Source organism: Cotesia typhae, unplaced genomic scaffold (assembly GCF_013202065.1).
Source record: "Cotesia typhae breed Kobodo isofemale line unplaced genomic scaffold, CoteBio_Ctyphae contig_48, whole genome shotgun sequence".
NCBI classification, from domain to species: domain Eukaryota; kingdom Metazoa; phylum Arthropoda; class Insecta; order Hymenoptera; family Braconidae; genus Cotesia; species Cotesia typhae.
The window spans coordinates 2,411,794-2,430,679 of NW_027423756.1; the positions used below are offsets into that span (position 1 = coordinate 2,411,794).

The 18,886-nt window shown below is 29.0% G+C and overlaps 3 protein-coding genes across 5 annotated transcripts; 2 read left to right on the forward strand and 1 right to left on the reverse strand.

The window, feature by feature from the left end:
• The first annotated feature begins 53 nt into the window (after positions 1 to 53).
• Positions 54 to 7,216, forward strand: LOC141529574 (uncharacterized). Its single transcript, XM_074246184.1, has 4 exons — positions 54 to 453; positions 571 to 673; positions 767 to 6,825; positions 6,899 to 7,216. The coding sequence occupies exons 1-3, from the start codon at positions 200 to 202 to the stop codon at positions 1,226 to 1,228; spliced, it is 819 nt and encodes a 272-aa protein (XP_074102285.1). The 5' UTR covers positions 54 to 199; the 3' UTR covers positions 1,229 to 6,825; positions 6,899 to 7,216.
• A 418-nt stretch (positions 7,217 to 7,634) lies between these two features.
• On the reverse strand, positions 7,635 to 8,883 carry LOC141529575 (metallo-beta-lactamase domain-containing protein 1-like). The gene is given in 4 exon segments (XM_074246185.1): positions 7,635 to 8,065; positions 8,067 to 8,295; positions 8,398 to 8,568; positions 8,630 to 8,883. Coding segments are annotated over 4 exon segments (633 nt in total). The 5' UTR covers positions 8,784 to 8,883; the 3' UTR covers positions 7,635 to 7,986.
• Positions 8,644 to 10,352, forward strand: LOC141529577 (integrator complex subunit 9-like). Of its 3 annotated transcripts, none has more exons than XM_074246186.1 (4): positions 8,644 to 8,777; positions 9,014 to 9,120; positions 9,243 to 9,887; positions 9,950 to 10,352. In XM_074246186.1, exons 3-4 carry the CDS (start codon positions 9,828 to 9,830, stop codon positions 10,271 to 10,273), a joined length of 384 nt encoding a protein of 127 aa, XP_074102287.1. In that variant the 5' UTR covers positions 8,644 to 8,777; positions 9,014 to 9,120; positions 9,243 to 9,827; the 3' UTR covers positions 10,274 to 10,352. The 3 variants fall into 3 exon arrangements, with proteins under 3 accessions (XP_074102287.1, XP_074102289.1, XP_074102288.1); XM_074246188.1 differs by having other exon boundaries at positions 9,320 to 9,887; XM_074246187.1 differs by lacking the exon at positions 9,014 to 9,120 and having other exon boundaries at positions 8,702 to 8,777.
• Positions 10,353 to 18,886: the final 8,534 nt, after the last annotated feature.

Below are 18,886 nucleotides of genomic sequence, written 5' to 3' on the forward strand. Positions count from 1 at the left end.
TATTCTATGTGATATTCTATTGTCATTATTGAAAGACATAAACACTGCATAACCATTCTCAAAGATTTAATTTCATAACATTCTATAATTTTTTAACATTTTTTGAAAGAAGAAGGATTTATAAATTTTCATAAGTATTTAATTTCAAAAATTGAAATTAATTTTTTTTTAAATTAATCAAGTTTATTTATATATTGTCATGGCTAATTTATTCTTTATTAACCAAGAATTTTTTAAATCTGAAGATTTCGACAATGTTGTTAAAAAATATCAAAATGAAACCCAATATACTTTGGGTAAATACGATTCTCGAACCATGGAGACTTACTGTAGAAAAAGTGGTAAAAATGTTGATGATTATCCCAATTTATCACATTATTATTACATACGTTGCTCAAGAGGAGGAAGTTACGTCCCAAAAAGAAAATGCAGCGTTCATTCCCGAAATGTTAAGTAAGTTATTACTTTTTTATTATCATATTGGTTAGACTATACTCGCACTCGACCGACTTTAATCGTGATAACTTAATGACATGTGTGACATACTTAGATTAGACATATTTGTTACAGATCCAATAAAATTGATTGTCCAGTACAGCTTCGCGTTTCCGCTGACCTACAGAGAAAGGTATTGGTTGTAACAGAATGGATATCGGACCATAATCATGAGCCAGTAAGTTAAACATGAATGAGCCAAGTAAAGCGTAGTACTTATCTGTGAAGCAAAAAGTATACACTAACTTACAAATTTATATATTATTTACAGGAAAATAAAAAACTTGATCATGTTGGTGGTAAATCTAAAGAAGTTCAAACAAGCCAAAAACTTCTGGCTGATAAGAGCATTGAAAAAAAATCAAATGATCAATTAACAGTCTCGGAAATTCTGAAGAAAATAAAAAGTAGTATTGCTTTTAATGAAAATACGGCTCAACAAAAGAAAAAAATGCTTATTAATTTGTTAGAAAGCTTCAAAAAAATCGATGAAAATGAGCAAATTTCATCAGGTGATGAGTCAACGCATTCTGTGATCCCGTCGCAAACAAACAATTCACCGCTACACCTTGATCTTCCGGCAACACAAAATCCTCCTCCTGTCAACAAAGAGTTTTCAGAAGAAATCAGTGTTCAACCAAGCACATGTGGACGACCTAAGCGCCAAAGAAAACCCGCTTTAGGTTCTGATTTTTATACTTTCGGAACCGCAAAGCTTAAAAAAAGGATTTAATACTTTTTTTAAGCTTTGCGTAAGTACGTATTTAAATGTTGAAAATATAATTTATAAAGTAAAATTTTATTTGTTGATCTTTCTATAAATTATTGAATGTTGATATATTTTTTGAGAAATTCCATCGATCTTTACACTAAATAATAGATAATTGTGGAACTTCTGTAAATTTGGAATTTAATAGAAACTTTAAAAATGATAATGAAGAATTTAATTGTTTTAGACCGCCAGAAAAAAATAGCACGCGTCTGTTATTATTCCGATTTCTAAGCACTTGAAGGCACGAACAATCGAAATTAGAATGACTGATCTTTAAAATAATATCCCTGTCTCCGAACTTTCAAGAGCACGGACAATAATAAATCATTAATTTCAGCTCGTGCTGATTTTTTCAGGCCTTCAACGTTGCCTCAGATGTAGACAGAGGAGATTTTTTTTTCTTCCACAAAAATTCTGAGCTATTAGGTTTTAGGGAAACGGAAATCTAAATTAAATTTTTTTAATATTTTAGTGTCTGAAAGATCTTAGAATCTCAGAAAATTATAAAAATTCTATTTAACTTAAAATTTTCGTTGCTTGAAAGGCTTACAGCCACGGACATCGGTATCAAATGCTTTTTATTAGTCTTTCATATCTGTAAGGTCGGACATCAGCATAGAATGCAGTTTTCTTTAATTTTTTTCAATGTAACAGAGCTTTGACATCCGCATGAATCATAGATAACTTCTTGATAAGTATAAATTTCCGTTTTTTTCATGTATTTAAGTGAAAAAAGTCGAATGAATATAATTCAATCTATTTTTCCATGTCTCGTAGATCTTACAATCACGGAAAATTACAAAAATTCTATTTAACTTAAAATTTTCGTTGCTTGACAGGCTTACAGCCACGGACATCGGTATCAAATGCTTTTTATTAGTCTTTCATATCTGTAAGGTCGGACATCAGCATAGAATTCAATTTTCTTTATTTTTTTTTAAGGTCACAAAGCTTCGACAACCGCATGAATCATAAATATTTTATTGATTACTATAACTTTCTGTGTTTTTTATGTATTCAAATGAAAAAAGTTGAATTAATATAATTTAATCAATTTTTCCGTATCTAGCAGATCTTCGAATCACGGAAAATTACAAAAATTCTATTTCAATTACAATTTTCGTGGCTTTAAGGGCTCACAGTCACGGACATCGGTATAAAATGCCTTTTATCAGCCTTTCGTATCTGTAAGGTCAGGCATTAGCATAGAATTCAATTTTTTTAAATTTTGTTCGTGTCTCAAAGCTTCAACATCAGTCGGATAAAACATAGATATCGTGTTGTTCAGTTAAAATTTCTGTATTTCTAATGTATTCAAATGAAAAAAGTTGAATTAATATAATTTGATCTATTTTTCCGTGTCTAAGAGATCTTAGAAGCACGGAAAATAGCAAAAAAAATTTTTCATTTTAATTTTCGATGGCTTCAAGTCACTGACGTTGGCAGAGGATTTTTTTTTCTTTATTAATAATCCATGTCTTATATAACTTTGAATTACGGCTATTGCTATAGTGAATTTATTCTTTTAAATTTCTGTATCTCCAACCTTTTGAAACCACTGAAATGAATGCTTGGGAAAGAATTGTTTATTTAATTATCCGTGCCCTTTAAGTCTTACGGCTCGATAAATCAATACAATTTTTAACTTTCCGCTAAAAAAATCAATGATTATCGAAAAATCGGGAAGTAATTGTTTTTACCCCGTTTTGCAAAAATTGAGGTTTCAACAGATCTTAACGTTTTGTGAGCTCGAAAGCATAGGAAAGCTATCTCTTTGAGCTCGCAGAGCTGAATATATCACAAAAATTGTATTTTTGAGCTCAAAGACTTAAAAACGTCATAATTGCAATTTTAAATACTTAGGTATGGAATTAGCGGGAAGTTGCAGGGATGGCCTTCAGGGTCAACCGTCTTCCTAATTATTTTTTCACCATTTTTCGTATCTCGGAGATCTTGTCGCCGTGGACGTTAACATATAATAATTCTTTTTATATTGATTTAACGTGTCAATTACTCATCACAATAATGGATATTCCGTATCACATTTTTTTTAACAATAAAAATAAAAAATTTTAATTTTAGACTCTGCCGCCAACAGTTAAAATTTAAAAAAATTAGAAAATTATTGCAGGCAAAGCTATAAACAGTGGAGGGGTCATTTTACGGTCCTTGCAGGAGTATAAAAATTATAAAGTTATTATTAATAAAAAAAAAAAAATTAATCGTTTTTTCGCAGAGCATTCCACAGCAATATATATAAAGTTGCTGTAACTTGGGTATGGACATACATACATGGGTATTGACTGATAAATTGAAAAATCAACTAAAAACTCGAACCGTTATAAAAATATAACAAATATTATAAAATTTTTTGTAATAATAAAAATTTTTAATTTTAATTTTAAACTGTCCCGCCAAATATATTTATTGAATACATTAGAAAATTACTACAGGCATGGCTTTAACAACAAGAGAAGTCTCTTTTTTAGGTTATTTGTGAAATATAATTATTACGATGTTACTAATAAAAAAATAAATATATTATTATTTTTCTAATATCTAGTCGCAATTAAAAAAAAAAAGAAATTGCTAAAACATTGCCTTGTACAGTCTTTACTGTCGGTTGATAGATTAAATAATTAATTTAGGACTCCAATAATTATGTAAAAAGTTTGGAAAATTCAAAAGTTCCCGCCTCATAACGTTCATTTATTTTTTAAGAAAAAAATAAATTGTGTAATTTATTAAAAAAAAAAAAAAAAAAAAAAAAAAAAAATTATAATTAAGTAATTTCTTACGGACTATTTTTTACAAAAATCTAGCTTGATCAAGTGACGCCATCAAGTTTTCACGTGAGAAATTAGTAGCCTTAACGTCAAAAACCATTGCAAACCTTAAAATGATAGAAGCAATCACCCATTTTACATGCAAAAATATGGATTATTTATCAATTTTTATTTCGAATTTAAATAATTCAGAACTTTTACACTATTTTCTTTTTAATTTTATATAATAAAATATTTTGCACAATCTTACTATTATTAAATTTAGGAAGGTTGAGTTATTAAAAGCCTTAACAAATTAATTAGAAGAATCGAATTATTTTATTTATGATTCAATCAAAATACACGAAATCAATCAAAGTCAACATAATCGAAAAATAATATTAATACATTATTTAAAAAAGTTTCATGATAAGTAAAAGAAAAAGAGCAAATATTTATATTTGTACACGACATAACAAAATAGATTCATAATAATTAATACATTAATTTATCAGAAAAATAAATTTTAACAATGTCAAGAAAATTGAATAAAGAAACATTTTTAAATGGAGAGAAATAAAAATTGCTGACACCACTTTGAATGCTCCAAAATTCACTGTCGCGACGATCATGCCATGGAAAAAAAAAAAAAAAAAAAAAAGAATATAAATCTTATTAGCGAAAGTATAACCTCTATAATTACAAACAGATCTTTTAATTAGTACTCACTTTCTAATATTCTTAAAATAATGAATTTGTAATTGGTAAATAATAAAATTTCCAGAATTTTTCATAATTATGAAATTATTTAACACACTGAACAATATATTACATATTTTTGCATAAGCAAATAAAAAAAAAAAAAAAGAAGATGTTGCAAATATCTTTGTAAAATTAAATGTTATAAATCACACTATTCACATTTTTAGTAACATTATATTATTTGCACCAATTATTATTAAGTGATTAATTCAATAAGTAATTATTTATTATTAAAGGATTACATTTAATAAAATTTTTAACCTTCGATAATTATGAAATAATTATATAATATTACACTTGGAAAAATTGTCATTAATAACTCATTTTTATCAGCTCATGTTATGGAGTACACGCCACGTTCGGATGCTTGCTTATTTTTTTCTATTTACGACTATCATCAGGATGCGGAGACTAGCCAGAATATTAATGTATTTTTCAATAATGCACATATAACCGCCATCTATTGTATTCATGTTGCACTATTTAAACAAATCTGTTTTATCTGAATATATTGGTTGAATTCACAATGAATTCAAACTATTAAAATGTTCTTAGTCGCAAAGAGGGAACAACACTTTAATCTATTGACATGTGTGTGAGTCCCTTTACATTTTTCCTTTAGTTTCTTGTGGTACCAACTTAAATCTCACGTTGGCTACATTTTTTTTGGCAAAGTGTCCCCGTCCCGTCCCGTATGGCACCCTCGTGTGTATCAAAATTGAACTGTATACAAATTTAACTACCCTGATAGCCGAAGCTTGTAATACAAAAATATAGAGTGCAGTGTCTTAAGTTAAATTAATACCAAGTTGACATGAAGTTAGCTCTCTTAAGTTGGCGGGGAAAAGTCAATTTTTTGCACTTTTTTTGCACTAATTCGATTGTTCGTCGTTTGTGCATGAATGTCCGAGGAAAATTGATGTTTGTTCGTTTTTGGTTTTTTTTTAAATAATTTTCAAAAATTGGGCTTAAACCTAGCGCTGACAATTTTAGTATTTAAACTTTTTTTTTTTTTTTTTTAATCAATCTAAGTTAGTTATTGTTTGTCCGATCAAAAAAAATGTTTGTTCGACCTTACTTTTCTCAAAAAATAACTTTTTAATATCATTTCACCCACTGCACTTATGCCACTTATGTAGGTTCAAATAAACACTACTGCGCATGCGCAAACTACCGTGGAACGCGAGCTATTTAAATATTAATATTATTAATTGTACAAAAAATTTTCATTTGCGCGCTTTCGTGAGCCTTCTAACTAAATTTTTTCAAATAAGAATTCGATAATGTTTTGATATCGTGGTATGTACATTCACATTTTACGGTTTGACCAATAATGAATCAGGGTCTTTTTTTTGCGATTATCAACTAATCACTAACTTGAAGAGTCCATGTATTTTATTGTAAAGGATTAAAAACCACAAAAATAACAACAACAACGACGACGGTGATGATTTCACCATGCTTTATCATAATTTTCGCCATAGCAGTCTTGGTTCTGAATCCGTTCATCTACTCAGGCAAACGAATCCGGCCTGCACGCATTAACCTTCTTGTCGATGTAGTAGGTATTAATCGGCAATGTCGAAGTGTCTTAAAATACTGATAAATTTGATTAAGGATAATGCGATAAACGAAAAAAGGGATGTTAATAATAAAAAGCAAATGATCACGAGAGGATGTGTCGTACGGTGATAGCAAGCGGTTATCCCTATCATTTCCACTCGTACTCGTCTTGAATGTGTTTTAAGAATAGTGCTTTGTCATCTGTTAGTTGTTTTTAAATACATCTACGTGTTGACAAAATACTTTTTTCTGCTTTATTCGCATAGCTAAGACAAACAAAAGTCAGTGTTAATTTGAGAGTATTATTAGACCAAAAACTAACGATTTACTGGCTGTGTCAAGTGATCAAGATAATTCAGTTGTGTTGCAAATATCCTGGTGACTCTTTGCTAGACAAACAAAAACATCTCCATCGAAGGGCTTTTGAATTCATTAGTAAGGCGATGAAAATTGATGAAGAAAATGAAGGTATTGTTTATTTAGTTTTTTTAATTAATAATTAAAGTGTTAAATGAAAAATATAACCTCACTTTGTTATTAGGACAATTAGGACCTAAAGAGAAGGCTATTGAATTATAACAAATAAAGGTATTAGAGAGTTGAAGAAAAGAGTTGCTGTCGAATGTTAGGTCGGTAGACAAGAAGTTGATGAAAGAGCACAGAGATTACACGAGAAAATGCGGGCTAACTTGGTTATGGCCAAGGATCGACTTAATTTTTTAGGTATATCCTAAAAATATTTATTTTGTTTTTTTTTTCTTTTGACAACAATAATATATTTATTATAAAATAAAAATGATGAATAGTGTAAAAATATGTGATTTAAGATATTAATATATAAAATAAATATTTGCTGTGTCTATGAGCTCATAGAATTTATTAACTGTATGTGTGTGCGTGCTTTAAATAAAAAAACAAACAATATATATTTAAAAATTCCGAATTGCCAATAAAATTAAAAGCATTTATCATCGATTATAATTTAATTGTTCATAGCACTGATATTTTTTTAAATTGTATTCAAAAATTTCTTAATGCAACAATTCCATGGTAATTAATTATCTATCTATTAGATTTTATTTATTAACAACTACTAATAATTAATAATAACTAATAAAAATAATTATTATTACATGTACTTACAATATTTGGTGTATGGTAAAACTTATTTATTTAATTATTAAAAGAAATTACTAATTATTTTTCAATAAGTTACCTAAGACAGTAATTCATTTCATTTATTTGTTTGTTTTTTTGTGTTTTTTTTTCATTTCCAGTCAATTGACGCAGTCCCTATTCATCATACACTGCCGTACACCAACATCTAATTAGACTTCTGCACTAGACGTCTGTTTAAATAAATAAAATATTCTGTTTCAATATTCAACATAATTATCCTACACTATAAACCTTGATGTACATTTATAATAATTATTTTTATTATATCCTGGGAATACGATATAATTATAAGAAGTAATCACGATCAGTATTATATTATCATTGATAAAAAGAAAAAGCATTGCAGGTAAATGCTACGTCACCTAAATTCTTTTATATTTATCAATAATTATATTCAATTTGTTTGATTATAAATAAATTGTGTTGCAAAGGTCATAAGTTATATTCTAATTACTGTGATTCTAATTTTTTTCTCATGTCTTCCGTTATTTTAAACATAGGTCCATGTCCAGGTACAATATAATCTGTGGATAATCATCAGACGATTTTTAGCCTGAGTTTCTTCGAGATCTTTGCTACCCACCGATTTCCATATCAAAGGATCACTGATATCTTCTTCTTTCTCAAATAAATCACCGACAATTGCTACACAACATAAATCTCCGTTTATTCTGCAATTTTTTATCAAGACCGATATATCTTCAGAAGTGTGTCCAGGCGTTGCTATTATTTTTATCTTTTCACTCAATTGATATTCATCTAAATCAAAAATTTATTTTAATTTGTAAATTATAAATTATAAATTTGTTACTTTCTTCTTATTAATAAATTACACAACACAATTTAATATAAATTTTTTACCTTTAGTACTCTATTGTAATTCCTCAAATATATTTTTTCTGTGGTTACAAGTACCTACAATATGTTGTTTTGCATTTGTGAATAAATTATTATTACCAATATGATCAGCATGACTATGAGTACACACAACATAATTTATTTTTTCAGGCTTAACATTGTGACTTCTCAACGCTAAAAATAGTTCATTTCAATTTAATACCTAGAATTATATAAATAAAAATTAAACTTTTACCTGCCAGAATTCTATCACGGTCCCAAGCAGTCATAATGTCAACAATAATATTTATCTCTGGGCCTTTGATCAACGTCCACGAGCAATTAGCTTTTGATTTTCCATCTTCTAATTGTTTTGAGTACCCATCAAACAGCACTATCACTTGGTACATTATTATTTTAGTTATTTTATATAAAATTAATATAAGATTTGTGCGAATAATTACACGTGACGTCCAATCGGTTTGTTTACGTACACTAACTTGGTACTTAGGTTAAAGTTAGTGTAATTTTATTCAATAAATTACTTGAATATTAATAAAAAAAATTTATTATTGACTAATTGTAATTAATATAAAAAAAAAAGATTGATTGTATTTATAAATAATTATATTTTTTTTAGATTTATTATAAAGAATTTATTACAAATAAGTTGGCTTGGATTTAACCTCAAAATATTTTACTGTTATGCTGAAAATGAATTAAATATAATAATAAAAAATGAAATTGGTAAGTCAAAAATTTATTTATTAATTTTACAATTATTATTTATTAGTAATTATTTATTTTCAATAAATAAATTATACACTTGCAGTATTAAATTTCTTAGTAAACAAATTAAAAAATTTCAGTACTGTCTATCAAGTGAACCAACAAAACCATGTTTGGTGTTAACATTCAGAGGCATAATAATAATGTTGGATTGCAGCCTGAACATGCAGTCAATATTAAATTTCATGCCGATTCCCATGGTCCCAAGCGACAAATTCAACGCCCTGCCGGAACTGGCTTCCACGAGACAACCATCACAATCATTGTCATAACCAGAATCTCTATCAGCAGTATCATAACCAAGAATGGAAGATCGAAGAGGAATTAAAAGAATGCTGTGGTCGAATATTCGTAGACTCAATCCCTGAATTTTCACCTCCTCTGGAGAAAATCGTAGACTTTTCTGAGACTGACGTAATATTAGTGTCTAATTACACCTGTATGATGGCCTTGCCGTTTATAACCGAGGCTACAGGGTTCAAAGGAATTGTCTATGCAACAGAACCTACACTGCAGATTGGAAGATTCTTCATGGAGGAATTAGTTCAGTATATCGAGCAGACTCCCAGAACAACTTTAGCTAAATACTGGAAGGAAATGCTCCATATTTTACCGTCTCCTTTAGCAGATGCTGTGAAACCAAATCTTGGAGGCAATTGTACACTATGAACGCTGTAAATTCCGCGTTGTCTAATATTCAGCTTGTAGGATACAATCAAATATTAGTAAGTATATTAGTAAGTGATTTAATTTAAATTTCCCAGGTATTAATTATTATTTTCTTCAGGACATTTATAGAGCTCTGACAGTTACATCAATAAGTTCCGGTTACTGTTTAGGAAGCAGTAATTGGTTGATTTCTTGCGAGCACGAGAAAGTTGCTTATGTTAGCGGATCATCAACTTTGATAACTCATCCAAAACCGATGGAACAAACGACTCTCAAGCATTCAGACGTTTTAATTCTCACAGGACTGACTCAAACCCCAACAGCAAATTTCGACACGATGCTCGGGGAGTTGTGTATGGCGGTAGCGATGACTCTTCGAAGCAGCGGGTGTGTTCTCATACCTTGTTACCCTTCAGGAGTTGTTAATGATTTATTTGAGTGAAAACAGTAAACACATAATAATTGTTTTACACATTTCTATGAAAAGTTTGCATAATATGAGAAAATTGAATTTTTGAAAATTGAAGTATAAAATAATTTTACGGTTGCTTTGTATCGCTATCCTATGTTGAATCATAATAAACGTTTATACAAAAATTTTTGTTTAAAAATAATCATAATTACTCGATGTGTGTATTAATATTTAGTTATATGCCTTTTGTGAAAAGCATGACACAGTATATTTTTACTTATATTATTTTCAGAAGACTTCGGATACTTCTGACAGTTATAATAAAACTAAGTACCCAAGGATCAGGAAAAATAATTTTGTCTAAAAATATTGTCTAACTATATTAACCACAAACAAAACAGGTTGAAGAATTTAGAGATTTCAACAACAGTAAAATCTGAAATATTATTTATAGTAAAAATAGTGACATGAAGACTTCACAATTAATTTTTTAAAAGTCTGAGCGTTAAAAAGTATTATGTAATCATTACAATAAGAATTCAATATCATAAACATAAAACTTTATTTCATAAATTCTACATGCGAATAATTTGTGTGTTCTAACGTACAATAATCACTAACCGAAATTAGTCTTTATTACTTTTTAGTAATTCGATTTTAAAGTTTTGATTAATTTTCCTTAAAGGTATATTATTAAAATTAATATTAAAAGTGTCAATTTTTAAAATAAATTCAACTAAAACTTCTCTTGCTGTTAAGAAAATCCTGAGATTTTACTCAATATACCTACAAGAAATCTTTAAAAATATTTCTAAATTTAAAAATTTTCAAACCTCTTTCAAGAATTATAATTTACTATTTTACAAGTAGAATCTTAGTTTAACAGTTGGAAGTTAACAAAAAAACCTTAAAAATATAATTAAAACTTCAACAAATAAACCAGTGAATAAATTAAACATTTACATTGCTATTATCTTTTATAAGAAAATGAGATCATATACCCCTACTGCTGAATACTTCTATTATTAATATTTCAGTATATGCTAATATAATATCTTAACAACTTTTTTCTAAATATCAAATTTTTTAATCAATAAATGAATATTTATTGCTAGTTAACAGATAAAATTTTTAAAATGAATCACGCTCAATATTAAAATTAAATGATTAATGATAAAAATGATAGTCACTAACCATCTAAAGAGAAATAGATCTATTTACTGTAATAAAAAAACTTCAATTTTAACTAGCGGTATCGTCTACGATATTAATCCATATAATAAAATTTAATAAATAGTTAATTGAAAACAACAATTATTTGATACTACAAAACATTTTGAACTTATAAGATTATCCTTTAAGATCTTCTAAGATGGTTGACAAAGGATATAGAGTACTCCGTGTGGGTTAACAGGAGTAGAAGATGCAATTGTATGTGGTGATGATAACATGTCATTAAAAAACTGCCACGTGTCGGTTAAGCTTTGACAATAGGCTATATAATGATTGTCTGCATATCCTATCACTCCACATAAACTGAAATCAAATAAAAACATTAATGACAATTTGAATAATCACGCGGATAAAATAATAAGAGTGTACATACCGATAGCGCCGTTGGTTTATTTCTCCGAGTAAATTTTTTTCCGTTAATGTAATATGTCGTGGGAAATCACGTAATTTGCCCTCCTTTAGTTTTTTATTAGAGGTCGTTGGTACATCCAATTCGATATATATGTACGTATTTAATGTTCGAGTACAAATTAAAGTTTCAGCTTGGCATTTTTTGCAGAATAAATCATTGGAAACACCCTCAAAGATTATAGATTTTTCAAGGGATCGGTATCCTTCATCGTACAAAATTTCATAATCAACATTTACTACGGGTATATTTCTGCGACGAGGATCACAGGTAGAACTCAGGCAGAGATAATTCTCAAACATACTTGGCTGATCAAAAAAAAGTCTGCTCCATAAATTATTCACATTATCTTGACAGTCGATGACACGTGACAGGGTTTGGTGGTTATTATCTTCTTCTTTGTTCTCGCAAATATTTTGCGTTAATTCACGATATTTGTAAACAGGATATAATATTTGAAATCTACCTTGATATATTTCGTTGTAAGTTTTCAGGGTTATTCCTTTAGTCAAAAAATTAACGACAAATAAGAATGTTTGATTATTTGAACTAGACAGAAAATTAAAAAATATCTGATCATCTAAGGCCCCACTGTATAACAATTGAGAAATACTATCAAAAGGACATGTATTATAAGCAAACCAGTTATCATCTTTAACTTTTATCGGTCCAGTTGCATTACCATTCTGCAGAAGATTCCTCGATAATACTTTATTGTTTTTTTTTGGCACAGTCTTCTTTTCTTTTTTTGTCTTATCAGCTTGAGTTAATTTATTGACCACTTCATTATTAATCAAATTTATATCAGGGCAAGGTTTAAAATATTTTCCTTCTTTCTTGATTCTTCTGGTTATACCAGCAAGCGCAGTCTCAACTTTTTTCTCATGATATTCAACCAAGGAAGAGTTAATGACAGCGTAACAATGATCTTTCTGAATGGAATTCTCTAAGCTGATTGTAGTGATGCTTATTTCTTCACAACTTCCGTTCTCCAAATCAATTTTCTTGTTGTCCATAAAGTTTGACATATCACTCTCAGTAACTTGAGAAATAGAGTCATTAACACAGTCTGAGTCATTTAGAAGATTAGCAGCAATGTTTTTATCATCATCAAATTCCTCAGATTCAATCCAATGAAATTTTTGATGCTTAGGATCGTTCCCGAAACCTCTCCAATTTTCATAAGATTCTTCCAAAGGCTTGTCATTACCATTGTTGTCTTCTTGATTTATTTCAGGTTCATCTACAGACATGTTAATAAGGTCATCCATAAACTTTGATAACTTACATTGAAATAATTTAACCCCTCCTAATAGCATACGTAAGTGTGCTTTCAGGAAAATATCTACTCTAGATGGAAGACTGATTTGTTTTCCCAAAATAGCTTTCAAGTCTTTGAAGCTCTCCTCGACGTAAGATGACGTTGCTCTAAGATCACTGTATTTAATACAAACTTTGGACCACAAAGGAAACTGTTTCAGTTTTTCCTTTAGCGATATGCTAAATGTTGGTAAATAGAAACAATTTAATTTAGATCCAATTTTAATTATTGTTAAGGAAGGCAGCTCCAGTTCTTTTAACCATTTTTCTATTTCATCTAAATCTTCATCCACAACTTGTTTATCTTGCAATAATTCATTTCTTTCCGGATCCAAGCTACTGTTTATCTTGTCAACCTTTTCTTCCATACCCTGAATAAAAGCGTCGATATTTTTTGTAGCTATTAAGTTCTCAAGGATTTGCCTTGCTTTTAAAGGAGTTAAATATTCATTTTGATATTTATAGTTAACTATTGAATCTTCATATTCAACATTACATACAATAAAGATAAGAATTGTAATATGCTCAAGAGTTTTGAGATCTTTAGCATCAATGAGTAAGCCAACACAATATAAAAAAAACAATTTTATGCTTTTATGTTGGGCAAAGGACCACAATTTCCACGTACTTACTGAATGTATGAAATGAGCAGTATCTAGCCGTATGTATGTGTTTATGACTTGTAACTTGGTATTTTTAGCTGTATCTGTTGTACTTAGTTTTGCATTTTCAAAACATATTTTTAAATATAGTGACAAAGAAAATTTATAAAATTCCATACAAGTTGCATTCAGGAGAGCACGAGCTCCATCACATACCACTTCTTTTGGCAGTAAACCTCCGGAAAGTTTCTTACCAGATTTATTTACCGGTTCTAAACGTAACCATCGAGATAGCCACCATCCAATCGAACCAGAATCATGAGCGTCAGATAACATTTGATAAACAGGCAGTGTGGTATTATTAAAATTTATCACCATTTGGTATAAAAATATGTAACCAGTTTTTGTGTGTTTACCGTCCATAAATTTTCTTACCACACCACCAGTAGCATCAATACATATCGAGCAATCTTTCTTTTTAATGCGTTTGTACTCTTTGTAGCTGTGTAGTTGGGAAGGAGTCAAGTAACAGGCTATAAAAGGACTGTCGCTTAAACTTATTACGCATTCTCGATAGATAGGATCATCGGAGAGATGATTGATAGCTTTTATCAAGTCTCTCCGGTCCTCAGGTTTTACATTAAATTCTTTATCAGTAGACTCTTTTTTCAACTGATACAAAACATTCGATGTAAATAATAATGGACATTGAGTGTCACCAGGCTGTAAAAGTTTATCGGCTTCTTTGATTCGAATGCCTTTTACACCCATTTGCTTGACGTTTTTTCTGAATTTATTTCTAAATTCTCCTTGGAGTGGTCGCGTAACATCTTCGTGCTGAGTTAATCGAGTGTCACGGCATTGAAAATGTACCGTCACTTGACCTGCATCTTCAGGATTTTCATCGATGTAACCAAATATCTTATTAGCACATTGTTTACTCTTACAAATACCATGCATGGTAGCATAATATGCACCATTTTCGTGTATTTCACCTTTCTTAAAAACAAAAGCACATTTAAGTTTAAATTGCCTCCATAACTCGCTCGCTAGCAGGTGTGTCCACACTTTAGGCCGTAATTTTACATCTACATATTTTTTCTTTTCATCTTCGACGTGGACAGAAACTTTTTTCCACAAACTTTTGTCAATTATCACATCAAAGACTTCCATATCAGAGTTCTCGTTCTTGTAAAGCTTGTTAACATAATTCTTATCATTTTCATTGTCATCATTATACAGACTATCATCACTACATTCATCATAGCTATCAGTTAATTTCTTTTCTTTTTCAATAAAATAACCGCACTCTTCTCGTGCAAGAGTAAGAATGTTTCTTCTATCCTCCCTGATATTTGTCCTAACCGAGTGAATGGACCACCCATATTCCTTCAGTTCTTTTTCTTCTGAAATTTTTTTCCATACCTCGGAGCACCAGTCAGGTAAAGAATCCGTAATAAAATAACTAATATACCGTTTTATAACTTTAACAGCAACCTCAATCGGCACAGCACATTTTCGAGGCATCTTTAATCTTTGAAATGCCTAAAACAAAAACAATATCAAATTAAAATAATTATTTTTGAATAATATTTATACATAATAATAAAAATAAAGAATTGATAACTACTATTCCACATAAGAATCAAAACAATTAGAAATAATCTCCGAGAAACACAGATACTTCTAAAGTAATGATGGTGTTTTGTTTCTATCATAATAAAAAAAATCATGATAATAATAAGTTGTTGAGTCAATTAGTTGACACTAAATTACCTTTTATGAACGAAAATATCGGCATTAAGTAATTTTTCGAGTAATCAATATCTTTGATATTTTTAAATATTTGTTATTTTTATTATTTATTAATTATTTAATCTATTATGATATAATAAAAAAAATTAAAGATTAATCTACATTACCAACTGACGTTCAGTCAGATTATTTACTATTCGGTTAAATTAGCACTTTTAAAAATTTATAATCAAAATAAAATTTATCGTTATAATTAAAATTTTAATTTATATTTTTTTAATCAAATATAATAAAACATTTTTTGTCTTTACAAACTTCTAGGAGAAGGAATTATTTTTAACTGAAGTACAAAAAAATATTTTTTTTCTTTATGAACCGAACAATTTTAAAAAATTAAAAATTTATTTTTTCATAAATTAAATATCAATATAGCCTGTTTGAACAGAATAGAATACAAAATTTAATAATAATTGTTTACCTGTGTTTCGACAACATCTTTGATGTAGTAAAAAATACAAAGAGTGTAGTTGATCATAACGAATTTGTCTCTGTTGAATCCAAATTACAATCTGAAAATTTTCTGCGTTAATTATAAATGTTTCGATAAAAATAAAAATATTAATTGAAACCGAAACCGTTATTACGTATTAATAAAATTTTTTGTTACCAGCGTGGACGCGTAAATATAACTTGTAATGTTGTTGCTAGAATTATTAGCAACCATCCTCAAATGCTGTCTCGGTTTTTTCACAAGTGGTTCCTGCTGCGCTACTTCCGAGGCTTCTTTTTCCAAAGTTCTGTTGCTTAGGAGCCGATCGCTTGCAGTTATCTTCTCAGTAACTTTTTCAACTAATATCCCGTAGCAGCTGAAATTTATGAATAAATCGATGTACTCCAAGATTTGTACTCCAGATCGTTGTGATAACAATTCAACTATTATTAATTTTAATTTTTACTCAATTTAAAAAAATTAAAATTTTGCCAAATTAAAAAGAAGTTGTAGGCAACAGTAAGGGAGCAAAATGATTAATCATAATCAATTATCTTGTATTTGTTGTAGCGTCTAGTCCAATGACCACCAATATCACACGAAGAGTGTAATAATCGTCGCGGACCATGCCGAGAAAACTTCGGATTGTCGAGATAGGAAATTAAATATCTAGGTCCGCTTCGATGCTCTAAAATCAAGTGATTGGCAAAATCATTGCGGTTTGATTCACCGCTTCCGAAATGTAAAGCACACACTAGACACATCTGAAATTCAACTCAATTAGAAATTAATTTTAGAATTTGAATAACTAAAGATGAAAGGTACAAACCACTTCAAGTGTTGTGTCTGAATGATCACATGCTACGTATTCTTGTGAGATTGCTTCAATAAAATCCATCCTGGTACAGTAAGGACAAGTCAACGACACAAGTTGCTCGATGTACAAACTTTTACCACTGTCTGCAACGTCTAAAATTCACTGATAAGTAAATGATAATGTTGATGATGTAGATAAAGATTGTTAAGAGATAATTACTAAAATCACTTTTATTTAGTTGAAATTTCATTGGGTGGTCTGATAAATTTCCCGTTGATAATGCTCCAGCTAAATCAATCGGAGAAAATATAAATAAGTCATTAAAAGTACATTCATCCTGCTAAAATTATTAACATGCTCCAAATTAAAATAGTCCACGATAACAAGTAATATACTTACCACCGAATGAACACCAATTTAATTAATTAAAAATTATAACACTACAAAAAATTGTTAACATTATTATAAAAATAATCAAGTATAAATAAAGGAAACCTCTAACGTGCCCAAGCAAACGATACTCATCAGGATGAGTATTTGGAGTGGTTAAAAGCAAACCCGCATGTCGACGCGAAAAAAGTGATTTGAAGGATCGCCATAATGTTTGTTTTTTAAACAATAAATAAATTGATACAAGTGGTAAGGGAAAGCACTCGTTATCGTGAATATTATTAAAATTATAATAATTATTATTGTTATTACTAGTATTATTATCTTGGTTTTTAATATAATTAATAATATTAATATTTAAATAGCTCGCGCTGCACGGTAGTTTGCGCATGCGCAGTAGTGTTTATTTGAACCTACATAAGTGCAGTGGGTGTAATGATAATAAAAAATTATTTTTTGAGAAAAGTAAGATCGAACAAACATTTTTTTTGATCGGACAAACAATAACTAGCTTAGATTGATTAAAAAAAAAAAAAAAAAAGTTTAAATACTAAAATTGTCAGCGCTAGGTTAGCCCAATTTTTGAAAATTATTTAAAAAAACCAAAAACGAACAAACATCAATTTTTCTCGGACATTCATGCACAATCGACGAACAATCGAATTAGTGCAAAAAAAGTGCAAAAATTGACTTTCCCCGCCAACTTAAGAGAGCTGACTCTCACAGATGTTAATAGAATAAAGTGTCGTTGCTGTACTTATTTTGTTATTTATTGACTTTTCAATTCGAGTAGAACAGTATTACATTTGAACAATAAACTTTTTAAATGACAAAATATACCAAAATATTTTCAATGATACTAAGATATTTATTTTGATGAGTTTTGCCTGTAGGTGGCATCACGGGCTAATTGCGGGAGGTTTGAAACGACAATTTCTTTACATAGTACTGATAGTAATGATGAGTTTGATGACTTATATTACAGTGGAAGCGGTTTAACGTTATCCAGGTTGTCTTTCTCGTTCTTGTTACCGTTTTATGAGAAATTGAGACAAAACTAATGGTAACTTTTAACAGCATTCACTGTATTTACTGACATAAATATGACGATAGCAATAAACAACAAAAAAATAATAATTATTATAATGAAGATAATATCAACTATGACATTAATTAGAGATAATACTGAAAATAATCATAGTGATGAAAAAAAATTGAAAATAAAAATAATTGTGATAATAACATTTATCACCATTATTGTTATTATTATTCTTTTCAAATTATTCAGCGTTGATGTGTTAAATTCAAATTTATAACCATCTCAATTACAAAAAATTAAAAAATTTATGTGAAATTAAATGCTTTCAATTTGTTTTTAATGAGTTGAGTATGCTTGACTAATGTAAATTTATAAGTATAAGAATGTATGAAATCATATTATGTAATTAGAGCTGATCAGCTCGAATATGTATAACTATACATAATTACATAAATTCGAGCAAAATCGTTTTTTCTCGGGTTGAAATTCTTCCGAAAAAAATTTGGGGTACTCAATGACGCGCGCGCCAAGTACGATAAAAATTTTTTTAATTTTTAAATTTTCAACAAATTTTCTTTCAATTTTTTT